The sequence below is a fragment of the Mastomys coucha genome, unplaced genomic scaffold (genome assembly GCF_008632895.1).
Source record: "Mastomys coucha isolate ucsf_1 unplaced genomic scaffold, UCSF_Mcou_1 pScaffold20, whole genome shotgun sequence".
NCBI lineage: Eukaryota > Metazoa > Chordata > Mammalia > Rodentia > Muridae > Mastomys > Mastomys coucha.
Genome location: NW_022196903.1, coordinates 104,315,204 through 104,338,889, shown reverse-complemented (window position 1 = coordinate 104,338,889; position 23,686 = coordinate 104,315,204). Strand labels below are relative to the sequence as shown.

Sequence of the window (23,686 nt, the reverse complement as noted above, 5' to 3'; positions counted from 1 at the left end):
GGGAAACTGGGAAAGGAGAAATTCGCATGTAAATAAAGAAAATATCTAAAATAAAAAATAAAATAAAAATAAAGTGAAAGAGCAAACAAACAAACAAAAAATGTTCCATAAAATTCTGTCCCATAAAAATGTTCCATACCATCACAGTGGTTCAATGTCACATCACAGTGACTCACTTCCTGTCAAAATGATGTACTCACTCATGACAATAATCTGCTGTCCCAACACTATGATTCACTGTACAATCATAAAGGACCACTGTCACATCAAAATAATCAACTGTCCCATCACATTTCCAACAGTCTCATCACAATGGTCTTTCATCACATCATGGTTATACAATGTTTTATCACAATAATGCACAGAATCATCACAGTATCCTAGCACAATGTTCCAATGTTTGATAATAATAATGGTCTAATACTCTATGTCCTAAAAGAATAGTCCACTATCCTATAGTAACAATTTTTCTTTATGTTACAATGCTGTAGTACCCAGGTACAATGTGTCAATGTTACATATCAAAAATGCACTGCCTTATCACTAAGATTAAAAGTCCTATCCCTAGTAACTACGGTTAATTGTCATAGAATGGTTTTCTGTTCCTCTTAACATGATCAATAATCACATCATAATAATCCACTGTTCCATTACACTCATCAGAATGATCTATTATCACATTAAAATGTCACACTGTTCCATCACAGTGATCTACTATCTCTTTAGTATGGCCCATAGTCCCACTGTGATGGTATTATTTCCATTACAGTGGTCCACCATCAGATTACAGTGATCAACTGTCCCTACCTAATGATAAACTCTCCCTTGACAATGTTCAACTGTAATATTACTGTGATTCTTTGTTCCAGAAAAATGGCTCACCCTCCCATTATGCTTCACTTTCCTATCACAAGGATTTGTTGTCCAATTCCCAACTGTCCACTCTACAATCATCATGATCAAAATAGACCATTTTCCATTAGTAGTGACTCATTGTTCATCCACAATAATTCATTGTCTAATTTCAATAGTCCATAATCCAATCAAAATAAACTATCATCATATCACAATGGTTCACTCTTTGATCACAATTGTCCACTGTCCAATCACAGTTACACACTGTCTAATTGCAATAATCTATCTCCCATTCAATGTTCCATAAGTCTGACCCCAGGAACAATTGCTATAGTCACATCAAAATGATCCCCTTGCCCATCATAATAATAGATTTTCCAATTACAAATATTTCCTGTCCCATCAGTTTTACTGTTCTATTCTCTATCACCATGGCCCACTGTCCCATCAGAATTATTCTCTTTATAGTCAAAATGTTTTACTCTTTCATCTCAAATATCCACTGTTTGATCACAATTGTCCAAAGTTCTATCATCTATAACAATGGTCAATTTACTCATCACAAAAGTAGAAGGTAACATAATAAAGGTCCTCCTTTTCATCATGAATTTCCACTGTTCCGTCATAATGGTTCTCTATTCCCTTTACAAATTGTTCTAACTAATCCATCAAAATGTTACACTGCATCATCAAAATGATCCATTGGCCAATACTATGTTACATTCCCACATCACAATGGTCCAGTCTCTCAATATAATGTCCCATCAAAATGATTCAGTGTCACATAAGAATGTGTCCCAGTAGTGTCCCATTAGAATGGTCCTTTATCCCATTACAATGATGTCCTATCCTGCTATAATTTTTTAATCACAATTTATCTCTGTCCTATCAAATGATCCACTGTTCCACCACTAAGGCCACTATCCAATCACAATGATTCATTATCCCATAAATGCTCCATTCTCCTATCACAGTGATTAACTTTCTAATGACAATGATCCACTCTTCCATCACATTGACCCTATCTCCAATTACAATTTCATACTGTACCATCACAATGGTCTGCTATTCATCCAAGATGATTTGTTTACAGTCACAATGGCCTACAGTTCCATTACAATGATTCTTTGTTCCATTGACTTGGCCTACAATCAAATTAAAAAGTTCTACTGACCTATCACAATAGTCTAATGTCCCATCACAATGATTCACTATCCTATCACAATAATTCACCCTCCTATCTCAATGATCCACAGCTCTATAACAATGAATTTTAATTCCTATCTCTGTATATATATTCCCTTTATAATGGCCTTCTCTCACATAACAATTGTTCACTGTCTCTTTATAATATTCCACAGTCTCAAGACACTGATTCACTGGACTATCACAGTTATACACTGTCCAATTACAGTGGTACACTCTTCTATTCCCTATCATTGTAATCTACTGTCCATTCAGAATGATTACCATTCTCATGACAGTATTGTACTCTTCCATAACAAAGATACATGATTTCTTCAAGATGGTACAAAGTCCTATCCTCTATAACAATGGTCAACCATGCCATCACAATGGTCCATGATCATAAAAGATGATTTTTGCTTCTGTCACAATTTTCCACTGTTGTATTTCAGTGGTCCATTGTACTAGTCCCTCTCAAATTCATCCACTTTCTATAACATAAAGAAAACTCTCTCATCAAAATGGTCCACTCCATCATCATAATGATTTACAGTCTTATAGTAATGATTTATTACCCCATCCCAATGACACACTCTCCCATCACAATGGTCCATTGTCCTATCACAAATGTATACTGTGCCAACACAATGATCCATTTTCTGATCACATTGGTCAACTATCCTCTTACAATGATTAAGTATCTCATCACAATGGTTCTCAGTCTTCTTAACATGTTTTACTGCTCCACCAAAATAGTTCATTGTTTTAGCATAGTGGAACACTCGTTATCACAATTGCTTAGGCTTTCATCACAAGTGGGTGGGGTCCTATCCCATATCTTAAAGTACCACAGTATCTTAACAATGCCACACTATCCTAGCCCTGTCATTTGATTCTCTGTCCTGTTACAATATTTCACTTTCCCACCACAATGATACACTGTCCCATCAATATGATATATTGTTCCATAATAATTGACCATTGTCCCATCCTCTCTTGCAATGGAACACTTACATCATAGAGGTCCAATCTCTTATCCTTCTAACAATGGTACATTGTTCCATCACTTAAGTCTACTTTTTCTTCACAATTGTTTATTGTTCCATCACAATGGCCCTCTGTTCCTTCACAATATATAGTCTAATTACAATGGTCTACATATCCACCACAATGATTCACCATTCCATAACATCAGTTCTCTGGCTCATCAGTATGTTCCCCTCTCATTTCATAAGGGTCAATTATCTTAATTGGTCTAGCTTTGTTCCACTGTTACATAATACAGACCTAGTAGTATCCCTTCTCACAACGGTCTAATCTCCATCAAAATGATCCTCTTTCCATCACAATAGCCAGTTGCTCTATCATAATGCTCATTGTTCAATAATACTTGTCTACTGTTCCATCACAAAAAATATTGTCCTATCACAGCCATCACTGCCTCATCACACTGATCCAAAGTTCCATAACAAAGATTGAAGATCCATCCATCCCTGTTTTCTGTCTCAAGGCAGTGTTCTACTGTATTGTTCCTCTCACAAAGTTCCTCTATTCCATAACAATAATCCATTTTGTCCTATTATAATGTTTTACTCTCCTACCTCAATGATCTATTGTTCCATAATAATGGTCAGATATTCCATCCCATATAACTGACCCATCATGATATTTAAGTACCTCAACAAAATGGTCCACAGTCTCTTCATGATCCACTCTGCCATAACAATGTTCCACTGTTACTCCCCATAGTACAGTATCCTATTCCAAATAACAATGGCTTACTATTTTTTTACAATGGTTCACTATTACATAACAATTATCCATTGTGAACCAGACAGTAGTGGCTCTGCCTTTAATCCCAGCCCTTGGGAGGCAGAGGCAGGCAGATTTCTGAGTTCGAGGCCAGCCTGGTCTACAAAGTGAGTTCCAGGACAGCCAGGGCTATACAGAGAAACTCAGTCTCAAAAAACCCCAAAAAACAAAAACAAAACAAAACAAAAACAATTATCCATTGTATACCACAAAACACTCTTGGCCCACCACTATTTACTGCTCTCACAAATTTTCATTGTACCATCATATTAGTCCACTCTCCAATCAGAATAGACCTGGATACATCACAGTGATTTCATATCCAATAAGAATGGTCTGTTCTTCCATCAAAATGACCCACTTTCCAATCACAATGTCTCTTGGTGTATCTTATTGTCTACTGTTCATTCAAAAAGATTTACTTACAAGTCACAATGGTTTCCTATCTCATGACAATAAATGGTGCACTGTCCCATCAAACTGCCTCACTGTTTAATCACAATACTTCACTGTTCCTTACTATAATTTACTTACTGATCCACTATTCTATTGATATGACATAATCCACTGTTGTCACAATGATCCTTTGTCCAGTCACAATATTTACTGTTCAATAACAATGGTACACTCTTTCATCATAATCGTCCATTGATATATCCCTATAATTAACTCTCAAATCACAATGATCTATTACTTTTTATAATATTTTCTGACCATAACAATAGTATATTGTCCATTACAATGATCTACTGCCCCATCAGAATGTACAGTGGTCAACTCTCCTATTTCAGTGATTCAATTTCTTTTAACAGTGACTCACTGTTCCATCACAATGGTACAGGGATCACAATATTCCATTCTGCTATAATAGTGGACCAGTGTTTTGTACCCTATCACAATGGTCCATTGTTCCATCATAATAAACAACTATCTCATATCAATGTTCTACTGCAAATTATAATATTCTACTCTGACATGAAAGTGGTCTAATATCCTATCCTACCCCTTATCACAATTGTCCATTATTCCCTCAAATTATTCACCTAATCATGACAATATTAAAATGTTCCATTAGGGTGTTATACTGTCCTAAACTTTATTACAATGGTCCACTATCACATGAAATTATTCACTGTCAAATCACAATGCTTCTGTCTTATCAAATTGTTCATGATCACATAACAAAGATTCAGTATCCTCATGTTTTCACTTTCATATCACAATGGTCTACTGTTTAATTCCTTTGCAAAAATGGTCTAATGTTCTATCAGAATGTTCCACTATAAAATCAAAATGTCCTACTGTCTTATCATGTTCATCCACTTTCTCACCACAATGGTCTATTTTACCATGATAATGTTTCTGGATCCAATCACAATTTACAAATATTTCATCAAAATGATGTATTTTCCAGTTAAAGTGGCCCGCTGTTCATACCATAACAATGGCGCTTTCTTTCTTCACAGTGATTTAAGTTCCAATCACAGTAGACTACTATGCCATCACAGTGGTATACTATCTAAACACAATTTTTCATCACCAAGGACCAAACTCTTATTCTCTAACAGTGATCCATTGTGTATCAGACTGGCACAGTTTCTGTCCATGTACAATTCTCCAACTTTCCACAACGGTCTACCATCCCATAATAATGGCTCATTGCACCACCACAATATTAGCTTTCCTTTAATAATGTTCCCCTTTCCTATCTCTTTTCACAATGGTCAGCTCTTATACCACTATCCTATTAGAGTGGTTTAACTGTCTTTTCCTTATTATCCACTCTTCCTTGATTATGATTCACTCTGACATGACTATATATTTTTTTCTCATTACAGTGTTCCATTATACTATTCTATTTTATAATTATCTACTGTTCCACAAAATTATCTACTATTACATTACACAATTTCATTGTCCAATCAAAATTCTCCCTTGTTACATGATAATGGGATAATATCCTATACCCTATCACAATCCTCCATTGTCCCATCAAAATGATCCACCGAACCAACAACATACAATGTTTTACTCTTCTATAACAATGGTTCAAAATTCCAACACAAAAATCTACTCTCTCATCATAATGCTCCGTTGTATTATCCCAAGTCACAGTGATCAACTGTCTATCACAATAATCCACTGTCTCATAGCAGTTATGCATTGTCTTATCACAATCATCCATTATCCATTCACAATGATCCAGTCTTCTAAAATAATGGAAAAATGAATAATCCACGATGTACCACGATGATCCACTGTTCCATCAAAATTATTCATTACCCTTAATAATGATTCAATTTAGTCCCATAATTATACACTATAATATAATAATGCTTCACAGCCCTATTCCTTATCATAGTGGTATAGTTCTTCAATAATACAATTCTATTATTCCATCAAAATGGTCTACTTTCTCACCATAATGGTTCACTATCAAATCTAAGCAGTTTAATTTTCTGCTCCCTATTTGGCCATTCACTCTACAATCATACTGTTTCATTGACCTGTTACTATGGCAGACTACCCCATCACAATGTTTGTCCTACCATAACAAGCCATAACAATGATTCATTATCTAATTGCTATATTCTCATGTTTCATCATAGTGGTTCATTCTTCTATTCCCTCTAAAACAATCTACTGTTCCTTCTCAATGTACAATCTCAATGACTCACTCATTTATCACAATGCTGAACTGCCCATCTACTATCACAATTATTTCTTGTTAAAATGAATGACAATGTACTCTGCCTTATCACAATAGTTCATTGTCTTATTCCTTATTAAAATGATCCAAAGAAACATAACAATCACATACTTTCCCATCATAACAATTTATTATTCAACTGCAGTGAGTCATATTACTTCATGATAACCCATAATCCCATCACAATATTTCATCATCCCATCATAATGATTCACTGTTCTATCACAACAACACTCTGTGCCATAGCAATGATCCACTGCTCTATCACAATAGTACAATGTCCTTTCCCTATCACAGGCATCCACTGTCCTTTTAAAATGATCCATTTCCCCATCACAATTGTTCTGTTTCCTCTCAAAGACCCACTGTCTCCAAACTGCCCATCACATATAACCATGTTAAAAGACTCCATCTTAATCATCCATAGTCATTTAACAGTTATTCACTGTAACATTTCATTGTACAACTTTTGTCTAATAATATTCTAATGTACATTACCTTTCACAATGGTCGATCATCCCATAAATATGTTTCACTGTCCCATCACAATTGTTTACTGTCCCATCATAAAGTTTTACTGTAAGATAACAGTGTTCTATTGTCCTATTCTCTCTCACATTAGGTCACTTTCCTGTCACAAAATTCTACTGTTCCATCACAAATGGTCTACTTTGCCATCAGTGTGGCCCAGAGTCCCATCATGAAGTTGACTGTCCTATTCAAACTATCTCCTGCCCCATTTTAATGATTCTGTGTCTTATCAAGATGGTCCATTGTATATCAAAATAATCCACTGCCTCATAGCTCTGCTTTTCCATGTCAGTACTCCACACTCCTTTAATTATGCACCAGTCTTATCATCTATCACTATATTTAATTATCCCTGAATAATGCTTCACTACCACTTTACAGTGATGCACTGTCCCAGCATAAAGATCCATGATCCTCTATTCCAACCCAGTGTTCTTCATTCCCTTAATGATTTATACTTTCCTTTCTCAGAGTATGTGATTGCCCCATTACAGTATGGTACTTTTTCAAAAATAATGTTCCATTATCCTAGCCCCCATCATAGTAGTCCAATGTCACATAACAGTGTTCCATTAATCCATCACAATTGTTCATTGGGTCTACATAATATTCATTGTCATGTCTAAGTAGTCCATTGCCTTTTTCTCTCATAATGTCATATTGGTCCACTGTACAAAGATAACTTTCTATATTTCTAGCACAATAATCCCCTGTCCCATAACAGTGATTCCCTGTTTCATCACTATGTTCACTTGTCTCATTTTTAGTGGTAAACTGCACTGTGTTTTTTCACAATGATCCAATGTTCTATCAAAAATGTACATTCTTAACATATTGGTTGTTTATTTCATAATACTTATTAGATTTCCCATCATATTATTTCACTGTTTTATCATCTTCCTATGACATTATTTCACTGTTTCATTCAAAGTCTTATCCCCTATAACAATGGTCTGCCCATCAAAACAGCTCACAGTTGTATAACACAAATCACTATCCCATTAAAATGATTTGCTTGCAAATTACAATATTTCTATCTTTCACCAAAATGATTCACTCTATCATAACATAGGCCATATGTCTTATCATAATAACACATACTTTTCTATCACATTGCTTCACTATTCTGTCATTATTGTCCAGTCATCTAGTCCCATCATAAGATCTACTGTCCAATCACAACGTTCCATTTCCTTATCAAAATTTTCACAGTCCAATAATAATGGTCCACTAACCCATCACAATGACTATTTTCCTATCAAATTATCTCACTGTCTCTCAAAATGGTTCAATATCCCATTGCAATGTTCCGCTGTACCATCATTATTGTCTACTGCCATATCACAGTTTTCTATTGTGCCTTCCAAATGATTCACTGTTTTATCACAATGATTCATTGTTCTATCATAATGATCTATTCTCTTATTATAGTGGTCTATTGTCTCATCACAAAGCTTCAGTGTCCCAACAAGAGATCCACTGTCCCATCAAAATGATTCACTGTAGCATCAAAGTGAATTACTGTCTCAACATAATTGTCCATGAAACCATCACAATGGCCCACTGTTTCATCAAAAGGATTCACCAATATGATCTACTGTACTACCACAGTGGTTTGTCTTATCCCAAATCTCCACTGTTCTATCTCCTATCACAGTAGCCTAGTATTCACTCATAATGATTCACTTTCTTTTCCACCATAAGGTTCAGTGTTCCCTTTACAGATCAAATTCTCATTACTATGGTCCAAGTATTACAGCCTATAGCAATGTTCAACTGTCCCACCCTACAGTGACTTACTATAACATCTCATTCTATCACTTTCCCTTAATAAATCTCTAATGTCTAATGTCTATTCTTACAAATGGCATATTAAAATATTGTACTATCTTACCATTATGGTTTATTGTTCCATTCTAATATTCCACTGCAACATTACCTTGTATGATTGTTTTATGCCTTCTCACAATTGTCTACTATCCTATCACAAAAGTCCAATGTCCTATCACAAGGATCCATTGTCTGGTAGCTAGAATTCACTTTTCTATGAAAATTCACCATTCTCATTTAATTATATGCCACAGTCTTATCTCCTTTCATAATGGTCCACTGTTCCACCACGATCCAATTTAATATGCCTTCTAACAAGGGTCAACTGAACCATTTTGCTGATACTATTGTCCCTTCAAAATAATTTACTGTTCTATCACAATAATTCATTGTTCTATCATAATGATCTTTTGTCCTATTACACTGATCCATTGTCTCATCACAATGCTTTACTGTGCCATCTAGAGGTCCACTGTCCCATCAAAATTATTTACTGTAGCACGGAAATGAATTACTATCTCAACATCATTGTCCATGAAACCATCACAGTAATACACTGTTCCATCAAAATGATCCATTAAAACCTTCTACCTTTCTACTACAATGGCCTAATAATCCCATCACAAAGATACTCATCAGAATTGTCTACTGTCCAATCACAATGCCTCACAGTCCCTTCACTATTATTTACTGTTGCATCATAATTTTGCACTGTTCCATCAAAATGATTCACTATTCCATCACAACAATTCATTGTTCTACACAATGGTCTATTATCTTATCCTAATGGTTCACGGTCCCATCACAATTGGCTCCTGTCACAGAACAATGGTACATTGTCTGATACTCTATCAAAATCATCCACTATACCTTCATCATTATTCTCCCTTTCAATACAATGACTCCATGTTCCATCATATGGATCAATGGTCTCATCATTGTCCTAATCTCTATCATATTGGGAAACTGTTTAATCACAATGGCCCACTCTCATATAAGAATGCTCCACTCTACCATCACAAGGACTACTATCCTTAAAAATATTTCTCTGTCACATCACAATGATCTATTCTCTTATTCTCTCTCACAAAATTCATCTGTTCCATCATACTTGCTTACTATCCTACCACAAGCTTTCACTGTCCTATTAAATTATCCCACTGTTCTATTTCAAAAATTCACTGTCTCCTTACAATGAGATCCTGTCTCACTACAATGATCACTGTCCTATCTAAAGTTCCAAAATTACCTATCATTCTGCTGTCCTATCCTAATCATGCATGGTGATATTATGGTCAACCACTGTAACAGCTCATTGTACCACTTTCCCTTAATAATGCTTCAATGTCCATTCCCTTTCACAATAGCCCATTATCCAATAACAACGTTCTGTCATGTAATCGCAGTGTTGGTTGTCATTTGTCCTATTGACAGTGTCCTTTGCCTTACAAAAATTTTGCAATTTTATGAGGTCCCATTTGTCAATAGCTTAGAGCATAAGCTATTGGTGTTTTGTTCAGGAAAATTTCCCCTGAACCCATGTACTTGAGGTTCTTCCACACTTTCTTTTCTGTTAGTTTCAGTGTATCTGGTTTTATGTGGAGGTCCTTGATCCACTTGGACTTGAGCTTTGTACAAGGAGCTAATAATGGATCAATTTGCATTCTTCTACTGGGTAACCACCAGTTGAGTCAGCACCATTTCGTGAAAATGGTGTCTTTTTTTTCCACTAGATAGTTTTAGCTCCTTTGTCAAAGAAAAAGTGACCATAGGTGTAGGGGTTTATTTCTGGGTCTTCAATTCTATTCCATTGATCTACCTTCCTATCACGGTACCAAGACCATGCAGTTTTTATCACAATTGCTCTGTAGTAAATCTTGAGGTCAGGAATGATGATTCCACCAAAAATTCTTTTATTGTTGAGAATAGATTTTGCTATCCTAGGTTTATTGTTTTCCAGATCAATATGCAAATTGTTCTTTCAAACCCTGTGAAGAATTGATTTGGAATTTAGATGGAGATTGCATTGAATCTGTAGATTGCTTGCTATAAGATGGCCATTTTTACTATATTAATCCTGCCAATCCTTGAGCATGGGGGATCTTTCCACTTTCTGAAATCTTTAATTTCTTTCTTCAGAGACTTGAAGTTCTTGTCATATAGATCTTTCATACAGAGTCCCACCAAAGTATTTTATATTACTTATAATTATCAGGAAGAAGGTTGTTTCATAAATTCTTTTCTCTGTTTATCATTTGAGTAGAGGAAGGCCACTGATTTGTTTGAGTTTTTATCCAGTTTAGGAGTTCTCTGGTGGAATTTTTGTAGTCACTTAAGTATACTATCATATCATCTGCAAATAGTGATATTTTTATTTCTTCCTTTCTAATTTGTATCCCTTTGACCTCTTTCTGTTGCCTAATTGTTCTGGCTAAACTTAGAGTAATATATTGAATAGGTAGGAAGAGAGTAGGCAGCCTTGTCTAGTCCTTGGTTTTAGTGTGATTGCTTCCAAGTTTTCTTCATTTAGTTTGATGTTGGCCACTGGTTTGCTGTATATTGCTTTTACTATGTTTATGTATGGGCCTTGAATTCCTTATAATTCCAAGCCTTTTATCATGAAGGGAAATAGGATTTTGTCAAATGCTTTGTTAACATCTAAGGAAATGGTCATGTGGTTTTTTTCTTTGAATTTTTTATAGAGGATTACATTGATGGATTTCTGTAAAGTGAACCCTCCCTGCATCACTGGGATGAAGCCTACCATGATAAATGATAGTTTTGATGTGTTCTTGGATTCAGTTTGCTAGAATTTTATTGAGTAATTTTACATCGCTGTTCATATAGAAAATTGGTCTGAAGTTCTCGTTCTTTGTTTTATTTTGTATGGTATAGGTATCAGAGTAATTGTTGTTTCACAGAATGAATTGGGTAGAGTACCTTCTGTTTCTATTTTGTGGAAAAATTTGAGGAGTATTGGTATTAGATCTTCTTTGAAGGTCTGATAGAACTCTGCACTAAACCCCACTGGTCCTGGACTCTTTTTGTTTGGGAGATTATCAATGACTCTTTCTATTTCTTTCGGGGATATGGGACTGTTTAGATCGTTTATTTGATCCTGATTTAACTTTGGTACTTGGTATCTGCCTAGAAAATTGTCCATTTCATACAGATTTTCTAGTGTTGTTGAGTATAAACTTTTGTAGTAGGATTTGATGATTTTTTTGGATTTCCTCAGTTTCTGTTTCTCTGTCTCCCTTTTCATTTCTGATTTTGTTAATTAGGATACTGTCTCTGTGCCCTCTAGTTAGTCTGGCTAAGGGTTTACCTATTTTGTTGATTTTCTCAAAGAAACAGCTCCTGGTTTGGTTGATTCTTTGTATAGTTCTTTTTGTTTCCACTTGATTGATTTCAGCCCTGAGTTTGATTATTTCTTACAGTCTATTCCTCTTGGGTGTATTTGCTTCTTTTTGTTTTAGAGATTTCAGATGTGCTGTCAAGATAGTAGTATATGGTCTCTCCAGTTACTTTTTAGAGGCACTCAGAGTTATTAGTTTTCCTCTTTGGACTGCTCTCATTGTGTCCAATAAGTTTGAGTATGTTGTGGCTTCATTTTCATTAAACTCTAAAAAGTCTTTAATTTCTTTCTTTATTTCTTCCTTGACCAAGTTATCATTTAGTAGAGCATTACTCAGCTTCCACATGTATGTAGGTTTTCTATTGTTTATGTTGTTATTGAATACCAGTCTTAGTTCATGGTGATCTCATAGGATGCATGGCATTATTTCAGCCTTCTTGTATCTATCTGTTGAGGCCTGCTTTGTGACCAATTTTATGGTCAGTTTTGGAGAAGGTAAAATGAGGTGCTGAGAAGAAGGTATGTTTCTTTGGTTTAGGATAAAATGTTCTATAGATATCTGTTAAATCCATCTGTTTCATAAGTTCTGTTACTTTTACTGTGTCTTTGTTAATTTCTATTTTTATGATCTCTCCATTGCTGAGAGTGGGGTGTTATTTTGTGCAGTGCAATGCATGCTTTGAGCTTTAGGAAAGTTTCTTTTATTAATGTGAGTGACCTTGCATTAGGAGCATAGTTGTTCAGAATAGAGAGTTCTTCTTGGTAGATATTTCCTTTGATGAGTATGAAGTGTCCTTCGTTATCTTTTTTGATATCTTTAGGTTGAAAGTCAATTTTACTTGATATTAGAATGGCTACACTAGCTTGTTTATTGGAACCATTTGCTTAGAGAATTCTTTTCTAGCTTTTTACTCTGAGGTAGTGTCTGTCTTTGTCACTGAGATGTGTTTCCTGTATGTAGCAAAATGTTGGGTCCTGTTTATGTATGTAGTCTTTTAGTCTATGTCTTTTTGTTGGGGAATTGAGTCCATTGATATGAAGAGATGTTAAGGAAAAAAGATTATTGCTACCTGTTATTTTTATTGTTAGAGGTGGGATTTTGTTTTTGTTTTGTTTTGATTTGTTTTGTTTTTTGTGGCAATCTTCTTTTTGGTTTGTTAAAAGAAGATTATTTTCTTTTTTTTTTCCTTGGGTGTAGTTTATCTCCTTGTGTTGGAGTTTTCCAATTATTATCCTTTGAAGGGCTGGATTTGTGGAGAAATATTGTGCAAATTTGTTTTTGTCATGGAATATCTTGGTTTCACTCTCTTATTTAGAGTTTTGCTGGGTATAGTAGCCTGGGCTGGCATTTGTGTTCTGTTAAGGTCTGTATGATGTCTGCCCAGGATCTTCTGTCTTTCATAATCTCTGGGGAGAAGTCTGGTGTAATTCTAATATGTCTGCCTTTATTTATTACTTATTTTTTTCCTTACTGTTTTGAATATTCTTTCCTTGTTTTGTGCATTTGGTACTTATTATTTGACAGGAAGAATTTCTTTTCTGATCTAATCTATTTGGTGTTCTGTAGGCTTCTTGTATATTCATGGGCATGTCTTTCTTTAGGTTAGGGAAGTTTTCTTCTATAATTATGTTGAAGATATTTACTGGCCCTTTAAGTTGTGATTCTTTTTTTCTCTTCTATATCTACTATCCTTAGGTTTTGTCTTCTCATTGTGTCCTGGATTTCCTGCATATTTTGAATTAGGATCTTTTTGCATTTTTCATTTTCTTTGGTTGTTGTGTCAATGTTTTCTATGGTATCTTTTGTGCCTGAGATTCCCCTATTTCTTGATTTCTGTTGTTGATGCTTGCATCTATGGCTCCTGATCTCTTTCCTAGGTTTTCTATCTCCAGAGTTGTCTCCCTTTGTGATTTCTTTATTGTTACTACTTCCATTTTTATATCCTGGATGGTTTTGTTAAATTCTTTCACCTGTTTGGTTTTGTTTCCTGTAATTCTTTAAGGGTTTTTGTGTTTCCTCTTTAAAGGCTTCTACTTGGTTACTTGTGTTCTCCTCTAATTCTTTAAGGTATTTTTGTGTTTCCTCTTTAAGGACTTGTACCTGTTTACCTGTGTTCTCCTGTATTTCTTCAAGCAAGTCCTTCTTAAAAATCCTCTATCAGCATCATGATATATGTTTTTTAAACGCAAATCTTGCTTTTCCAGTGCATTGGGGTGTACAGGACTTGCTGTGGTAGGATAACTGTGTTCTGATGATGACAAATTGTCTTGGTTTCTGTTGGTAAGATTCTTGTGTTTGCCTTTCGCCATGTGGTTATCTCTGGTGTGAGATGATCATACTGTCTCTGGCTAGAGCTTGTTCCTTCTGTGGGTCCTCTCCTCAGTAGGCTTTTGTCAGCACTCCTGAGTAACCAGCTCTCTCCTGGTAGAATTTGTATACAGAGGACTCTGCAATAGCCCAAGCTCTGGATGTAGATGTCAGACCAGAAGGATCCTGTCCCAGCTGCTCCACTGTTCTTGTGCCCCATGCGCCCTTCCCCCACCCCACTTCAGACAGTTAATGGAGAGAAAGTGGCTATCTCACTTCTGAGCCAGGGAATGAAAATACTCCTGGGAGAACAGGTCTCTCCTGGAGAGACCCGTGCACGGCTGGTTGTGGAACAACCTCCACTTGTGGGTGCAGGTGGAGGACCAGAAGGATCCTGTCCCAGCTGCTGCACTATTCCTGTGTTCCACATGTTCCTGGCTGGCCCCACTCCAGACAGTTATTCAAGAGAAAGTCAGAACCATTCTTTTTTATTCAAGCAACATGAAGGATGCAGACAGAAAAAAATTCAAGTGATTCATTTAAATAAAAAGACTTTGACCCTTTAGGTATGATAGCTATGGATCCTTAGATACATACCTGAGCTTGGGAATAGACACAACTCACTTATTGTAAATATATGGTGTTTTGTATATATTTCATCTTTTACAAATTGGAAGTTCATTGCTATCCTACACTGAGATCACCTATTACTACCATTTTCTATTTTCACATACTCCTTCTGTTACCCTGTGTCATATTTCCTTTTTTTTTCCCCCAGGAATTTCAAACTTGTGGCTAGTATAAAATCTTACAGGTCATCTATGCTCTACAATCTTTATGTTCCTATTGTAACTAAGGTAGCACAAACTTCACTCACATAAGAGAGTAAATTTAATCAATGAATAGTGTGTAGATCCATGGGTCAAACATTTTCTTGTCTCTACAAATTTGCTCATGTCTTTCTAGCCACTGAGGTACTATATTAGGATTAAGCTAAATAATGTTCTGTAGATAAGCTAGACATCCACATTTTAATTTGAGAGCTATAAATGATTAAGCATCATCAAGGAACTCATAGATAGGACAAAAGACATAATGCAGAGGGGGGAGGAGGGAGTCTAAATTGGAGGTCTTTGTTCAGTTCCTTCCCTTAGAGATCAGGGATTCCTTGTGGAAGAGGGGGATGAAAGACTGTAGGAGTTAGATGGGATTGAGGACACCAGGAGCACATGGCCCACTGTGTCAACTATTCAGAGCTCACAGGGATTGAACCAGAAAGCACAGGGCATGCAACAACTCCTCTGCTACATGTTTTGGATGCAAGCTTGTTGATTTGTGAGACCCTTAACAGAAGGAATGGGTAGTTCTCCAGCTTTTGCCTGCTCTTGGGATTCATTTTCTCCTGTTGGATTGCCATGCTTTGCCCAGATATGACAGCTTTCACCTTGTCTTACTGTATCTTGTTTTATCTTGTTTAGCTGTCATTTCTTCAAGGCTGGATCTTTTCTGAAGAAGAAAGAGAATTGGAGTAGATCTATGGGAGAAGAGAGGTACATGGAGACCCAGGAGGAGTAGAGCAAAATGTAGTATAAGAGAAAAGAATCTATGTTTAATTAAAAATAACATTTAAAAAAAGATACCAAAAAAGCACTAAAAGTGCATGCACTATAGGGCACATAATGACTTGAAATAGTGGAACCCCCTTTCAGATGATGGAAAGAAACTCTTATAGCTTGGACAGAACAAATTTGCCCCCAAACTATCTGGCAGTCCAAACCAGAGCAACTAATTTTTCATTTATTTTAAGCTGAGAGAGAAGAGTAATTGTTTCTCATACATAAGCAATATTACTTCTTGAGATGGAATTGACTCAGGGTGAAGACTCATGAATAGTGTTTAGATAAGAAAAAAGGTGATGGGGTTTCATACTTTTACTGACCCCCTTCTTGATCAATTACCAGTCACCAACATTCAAGTAAGCTTGTCCACTAGCAAAGAAACCTCAAATGTCTGAAAGCTGAAATAATCATTAGCATTTCTAGGAATAAAAAAGTTGAAATGAAGGAGTGGATGTTTTTTCAGACATAATGTACACATTGAATAGATAACACTGCTATGTAATCACAACATCTTTATGAACAAACAATTTACTTTTTAAAAAGTGACCTGTTTTAGGGCAACCAAGTCTGCAAAATCTTCAAGGAATTCCTGCCAGGGGGGATAGTCTGAGTCTCAAAAATAAACATTAAAGCTGATGACGGACTTCAATACAGCCTCAGGTAGAAACAGTGAAGGTAATACTCTCTATATATGAGCTGCATAGACATATAAACATTAACTGATAAATCTTCTTAAGGAAGACAAAGGAGTCTGTGTCCAGTGGAAACAGAGAATAACTTTAATGTAAGTTACTTCCATTACAACAAGTAAAATAACTTCACTCCTCATTAAATATATATATATATCAAGAAAAATCACTAAAACTAACATCAGAGTTTTATATTTCAAATAGTACTAAAAATATAGTATATGATATAGTACCTACATAGCAATATTGTGATGACTGATAAAATTTGGGGTGGTTATGGGAACACTTTTTACTACCATAATATAATATTTTAGTTAATTATTGGAGAATTTTATACATGTATAAAATATGTTGTGATCACATTAACTATCCCCTAACACTTTTTAGATTTACCCTGCACTTTTCCACCCTCCACTTCATAGTTTCTATTGATGCAGGGAAACACCATGACCAAAAAACAAGTGGCCTTACTTAGGAAAAGGTTTACTCACCTTATAACTTGCACATTGCTGTTTATCATCAAAGGAAGTCAGTATAAGCACTCAAACAGTAACCTGTTAGCAGGAGCTGATGCAGAAGCCATGGAGGAGTGCTGCTAAATGGCTTGTTCCCCTGGTTTACTCAGACTGCTTTCTTATAGAACCTAAAACCACCAATCCAGGCAAGGCACTACACTCAATAAGCTCCATCATCCCTCACTGACCCTTTAATGAGAAAATGCCTTACAACTGGATCTCATGGAGGCATTTCCTCAGCTGAAGTCCCTTCCTCTCTGATGACTCTAGCTGTGTCAAATTGACACAAACTCAGCCAGTATACCCTCTCGAGTTTGTGTTTTCTGTGTGGTTTATTTTTTATTTAATATCCAAATAAGTCTATCTTTGGTCAATACCTTTAATGAAGACTGAATATCTAGTCCCCAGAACCATCAACTGTCAATAGCACTTCAGCTGTAATTGGGAGTTTTTTGATCTTTACCCTCTCTATGCTGGGATATTGACTGGCTTCCTCATCAGCAAGTTTTGTACAGACACTGACAGCTTCTAACTGTTAAATGATTGACTCGTAAGCCTATAGTATGTGAAAACTCTGTACCAGCTACCCATCTGATAGAGAATTGGTATTTAGAATACATAAAGAAAAAAAAGATATACAATCCATTTATAAAGTGGAGTGTGGAGATAAGCAGAGTTCTCAGATGAAAAACAAATAGTTAAGAGATGTGTTAAAAATATATTGTTCCCCTTATCCACTGGAGCAAGTAAAACTAAATCTAGGTTTAGCTTTCATCTTACCCTACTCAGGATGATAATTTTCTAAAATAAAGTTAACAGTAAAGTTCAAATATAATGACTCACGAAAGAATTCTCAGTAGTATGTGATGTTAAAGGCTGCATATGATCTCAGTATAAGGTCATATATTTAAGTCAAGCCTGGACTACACAGTGAAACTGCATCTCAAAAGCAAGCAAACAAGCAAAACCAGTAAAAACAACAGTGACAATAAATCCATAGCTCAGAGTTTTGTAAACAAAATATATAAAACATATACATGAATCTAAGAAGAGAAACAGATAAATTAGCCTCCTATAACATAGCTAACATAACTATTCAGGTTACAAAACACTGCAGCTTAAGTAATTAAGGTGGTAAATGGAAATATAGATACAATAACTTTAAAACACCAAAGCATTATGGAGCTTAAAGACATTTAAGGAAAACGTGTACTTGATATGATAAAAAAAAAAAAAGTAACTATTTTTCAGAAGAAACCAAAAATAGCATCAAATTAGATTCTGATAAAGACATAATGAACAGGAGAACAAGTTAATAAAAATGTATGCAATTTCTTAGAAATACATGCACAGGGAAGAAACAGAAAAAAAAATCACATTCCTGGACATGGAAACGTGAAGCCTGGGTAGGAACTAGGGAGAATTATGTAAATTTGCATTCGAGGGGAAAATGTCTGAGAATTTCACGAATTGATGTAAGGCAACATTGTGAATTTACAATAACACAATAAGGCATAATTATGAACCATATGTGTCCTTATCCTAGAGCAGTCCTCAGAAAGGAATTAAACATAACTGGGTGTGCCTCACAAAACCAGAAGATTAGTATAACAGGTTCAAGTGACAAAGAACACTGAGCTGAGCAGGGAAATTACAGAGAAAGACTGGCCAAGAAAGCACATGGCAGTGTTTTACAAAGTGCCAAAGGTCAGGAACTGATCATGCTAAAAGAAATTTGTATGCCTAACTACATTGTTAAACAAGATTCTCAACAAAAGAAGGGCAGTTTTTGACAAAAACCATCACCACATACCATACTGAAAAATTTGGCCATAAACTCTAAGCACAATAAAGCCAAGTAAACGAGCACTGACTGACCTTTTTAAACTGAGACATTTAAAAATCAAGTGCAAGTACACAGAATTACATGAGCAGGATCTGTGGTTTCATAAAAATTCAGATTTCTTTAAAAGAAATATTACCAACCAACAAAGTTTAACTCAAGTAAAATATGATATTACTTATGAATCAATATAGAAGTAGAAATAAAACATTATTTGTACAAAGACTGTCAATTTTTAAAATTTCAATAGGAAAAGGGAGAAATACAAAGACAAATAAAAACCATAAAACATACGAGATACAAAAAAGAAGTAACAATGAACACAACTATATCAATAATTACAAGCAGCAGAATATAATTAAACTCATAGTAAATGAACAGAAATTTTCAAATGAATATTTTATGAATCCAGAGGGATATTGCTTATAGGAGATATATATATATAATAATAAAAGTATTAAGGAATATGTTAACCAAAAATTGAGAATGCCTATGTATTAGAAAGAGCAGAATTTGAGGCAAAAATTCATAATAGAGTAAAACAAGTTACTGAACCACTGAAAGGTGACTCAGGGGTTAAAATTACCCACTGTGGCAAGCATGAGAATCAGAGTGGAGATCTCAGTACCCATGTAAATACTAGGGTAGTGATATACACACATCTCTAACTCCAAAACAGAGGGAGAAATAGGTATGGGAATATCTGGGGTTTTCTGGCTACTAGTTTGCTTGACAAAGAGAAGTTCTGTTTTTACAGGAAGTTCTGTTTTTACTCTCTCAAAAAAAAAAAAAAGAACAAATCATAATTAAAAAAGGACAAACTCCAATAACTTCTTTTGGCACTCACAAATACAAGAGCACATAGTATAAATGCATACACATTCTCTGCATAAATAATTATGCATACTATATATGTATATCTTTACATTAATCAATTAATTCAAAGAAAACACCTTTGAGAGCATTTATTAGAGAAAGCACTACAAAAGAAAAAGAAAACAATAGGAAGACGTAAATACAAAGTTTGTATCATATAAAATTTAAACACAACTTTTAAAGCATTAATAGACCTAAACATAGATTAAAAGAAACATATAAACACTTTAACACATTTTTTGGAAAAAAAATAGTATTATTTACTAAGGGTAAAATCAATTCAAAACACAAGAGACTTCCCCTATTCTCTACATAGAAGCCACTCTTTTTACTTATTAATGGACAAATAACACTCTCCCAAAAGAAAATATAAAGCCACTTTGAGGAAGAGGATGTAAGAATAGAAAAGGACCTAGAAAGGTTTACCAATGATCAAGAAAGTGCAAAACCAGAAACTATTGTACCTATGAGAATGCTTTCAAGATATCAAAAACCTAAGCTCTCAACTATTGGTGAACATGCTGAAATAGATAATTCTTGTTGATTGCTGACCGGCTCAGTCATTAGCCTGTCCAATGTGCTGACAATCAATTAGGCATAGCCAGTTATATTAGGTTATATGACATATTTTGTGTGAATTAAAATAAAGCGTTCTCATGTATGTTCTCAGTGACTGTTATTGAGCCAAATAAAAGGTGGGAGGATAAATAAATTTCCTTTCAATGAATAAGAGAACAAGTAAATTCTGTTAAAATCATGAATAAAAGATAAGCTGAATAAACCACACACAACTGAATCATGATGCATTATGTTTTCTCACAGATAATGAAGGATAAGAAAACATATGATGATCATATAGCTTTACAGAAGATCCCTAAGATTTAAAACCATTGACACACATTACCTTACTGATAAAAAACTTTTAAAAACTAGCTTGTTAATCAAGGTTCTCTAGGAACTATTGTTACGGTCAGTATCATATATTGCTATTGGTTATTTAGAGAAATCATTCTTAAAAATATCATGACCCTCCAGAATGTACCAGAGACTTGGGACTCAAGGCCTGACACTACAACTGAGGCTATGGAGTACTCACAAAAACAGGCCTATCATGACTGCCTTCCCAAAAAATCCAACAAGCAGCTGAAAGAGTCAGATGCAGATATTTACATCCAACCAATGGACAGAAGCTGTTTATCCCTGTGGTTGAATTAGGGAAAAGCTGGAAAAAGCTGAGGAGGAGGGCAGCCCTAATGGAGGACCAGCAGTCTCGATTAACCTGGACCCCCTAGATCTCTCAGACACTGGATCACCAACCAGGCAGCATACACCAGCTGATATGAGGCCCCAACACGTATACAGTAGAGGACTGCCAGGTTTGGGTTCAGTCAGAGTAGATGTACTTAACCCTGAAGGGACTAGAGGCACCAGTGAGAGGGGAAGTCTTGTGGAGTGGGGAGTGGGGTGAGTGGGGACATCCTCGTGGAGATGAGGGTCTGGGGGAAGAGGTATGGGATGTGAAACAGTCAGAGGGTAGCCCAGGATGGGGATAAAATCTGGAGTGTAAATAAAAGGATTAAATAAAATTTAAAAAATATTCATGCTCTAGTTCTTTAAGAAGAAGGAATGAATATTTAAGAAAATAAATTATATACCTCTTACTTTTATGCAGATAAAAATACATTCATGCATTGATACTTTGATATACAAGCTTAAAGGAGTTATAAAAAAAGATAACTGCATGGATGAAGAGGAAGTTTTAAGTTTCTGGACTTCCCAAAGTCTACCATGACTTTTTATTTTTATTGAATAGAGTTTAATATGTTCTTTACATGACCCTTTGGTGCTAGTTTAAGAAATAAATGGTTCAGAGGGTCACATATGTTGTGTCTTCATCTCTAGATATATTACCTTGTAAGATTACATGACATAAACTTCTAAGTGTTTGTTCAGGACATTTTGTGATATTCAGGTGACATGACAGAGCAGTCATGATCTCATGACTTACAGAGACTATAATTTAAACATCTCATTGAGTTTTAAAGTTAAGTTTACCACAATCTAAATTTAAATATTAGAAAAACAGATGAAAAATAAGATGATCTAATATTGCTCTACAACCAAGCAATAGCACTCCTGTTTGATGTGACAGTCTTTCCTCAACAATACACACTAACTTGAGAAAAAAAGACTGGGGTAAGAATACATTTGGCCAACAAAAAGTAGTTAAAGAAAACAAAACAAAAAGCAAACAAACAAGCAAGCAAATAAACAAACAAAAAATAGTTTTAACTAGTTTCTCAATGAGGCTGACAGCTAAAGACTGTGGAGTCCTTCAGAAGTGACAGTGTCATGAACATGTGAGGAAGAACAGGGACAGAAGCCAGGACTAGAGAAGCAGACATGTCAGGAGCAAATTGAACTCAAAGTAATTGCCTGCAACAGAAAAATGTTTTCTACAGTGTTTAACTATATCAATATTACTTTCAAATTCTGTTGAAATGATATTCTTCATTAAGAGTACTTATTTTCAAACATGACCTTTTGAACTCATTTTGAATTTTTGACACACATTACTTCACTGACGGTAAACTTTTAAAAAGCATTTTGTTAGTCATGGTTTTCTAGAGGAACTGTAATTATAGAAATAATCTATATGTATAAAGAAAGAATATTTAAATGTCTTAAAGGCTATAGTCCAGCTAAGTCCAACAATGCCTATCAACGGAAATTCCAAGAACCTAATAGTTGTTTAGTCCAGGAATCTGGATGTCTCAGCTGGTGTTTAGCATATAATAGAATCCCAAAAGAAGTGTGCTTTAATGCTGGTGGAAAAATAGCCTTTTTATTGAGTGAGAAAGGAAGCAGGCAAAGAGTATGTCTGCCTCTTCTGTTCTATAGGCTACCAGGAGAAGTTAGGACCCAGATTAACCATGCAGCTTTCTACTTCAAAATATGCAGATTAAAAGTAGGTCTTTCCATTTTTAATTATTTAATTAAGAAAAAGTCCCATCACAACTGTATCCAATCTCTTGGGTTTTAGTTAGTGTCAGATGTAATCAAGTTGACAAACTAGAATAGCCACCACAGCTAGAATATATCTTTAGGATGAGAAGAGAACCTGCTCTGCTGTATTTTAAAATGTGTAAACTGATCTTTACAGCTTTGTTATTTGCTTCACAGTTTCAAAATTTACTCATCCATATTTCCATTCAAAGGAGTAACACTGCTTCCATTTTTGTAGAATCAATTCTCTCTGTCCCCCTTACCTGGTTTCTTAGGGTCAAAGTCAGATCACCGAGATTATATAGCAATTTTTTTTTTTTGCCCACTGAGCCTTCTCACTGATCCATAGAACCATTTTTACAATTTATGTAAAGTTATGGATGGTAGATTAGGGGTGAATCATTTCCTTAATATATGTAAGAACCTTGGTGTGCAAGTCGTGTATAAGAGTAAGTCAATAAAAATCTCAGCATGGAGAGTGATGCAGTATGAAAGTCCCAAATCTAGATAAGTAAAAATTCACAGCTCTTAGATGCTGGAGACAGATAG

At 35.2% G+C, this 23,686-nt stretch overlaps 1 protein-coding gene across 1 annotated transcript in view; it reads right to left on the bottom strand.

Moving 5' to 3' along the window:
- Grm7 (glutamate metabotropic receptor 7) overlaps positions 1 to 23,686 on the bottom strand; it is a 906,484-nt gene that overhangs the window by 380,451 nt on the left and 502,347 nt on the right. Inside the window, exons 5-6 of the mRNA XM_031382827.1 lie at positions 20,087 to 20,097; positions 15,808 to 15,835 (exon numbers count right to left, since the gene is read on the bottom strand). Coding sequence (XP_031238687.1) covers positions 15,808 to 15,835; positions 20,087 to 20,097 — 39 coding nt within the window. The remainder of the gene's footprint in view (positions 1 to 15,807; positions 15,836 to 20,086; positions 20,098 to 23,686) is intronic.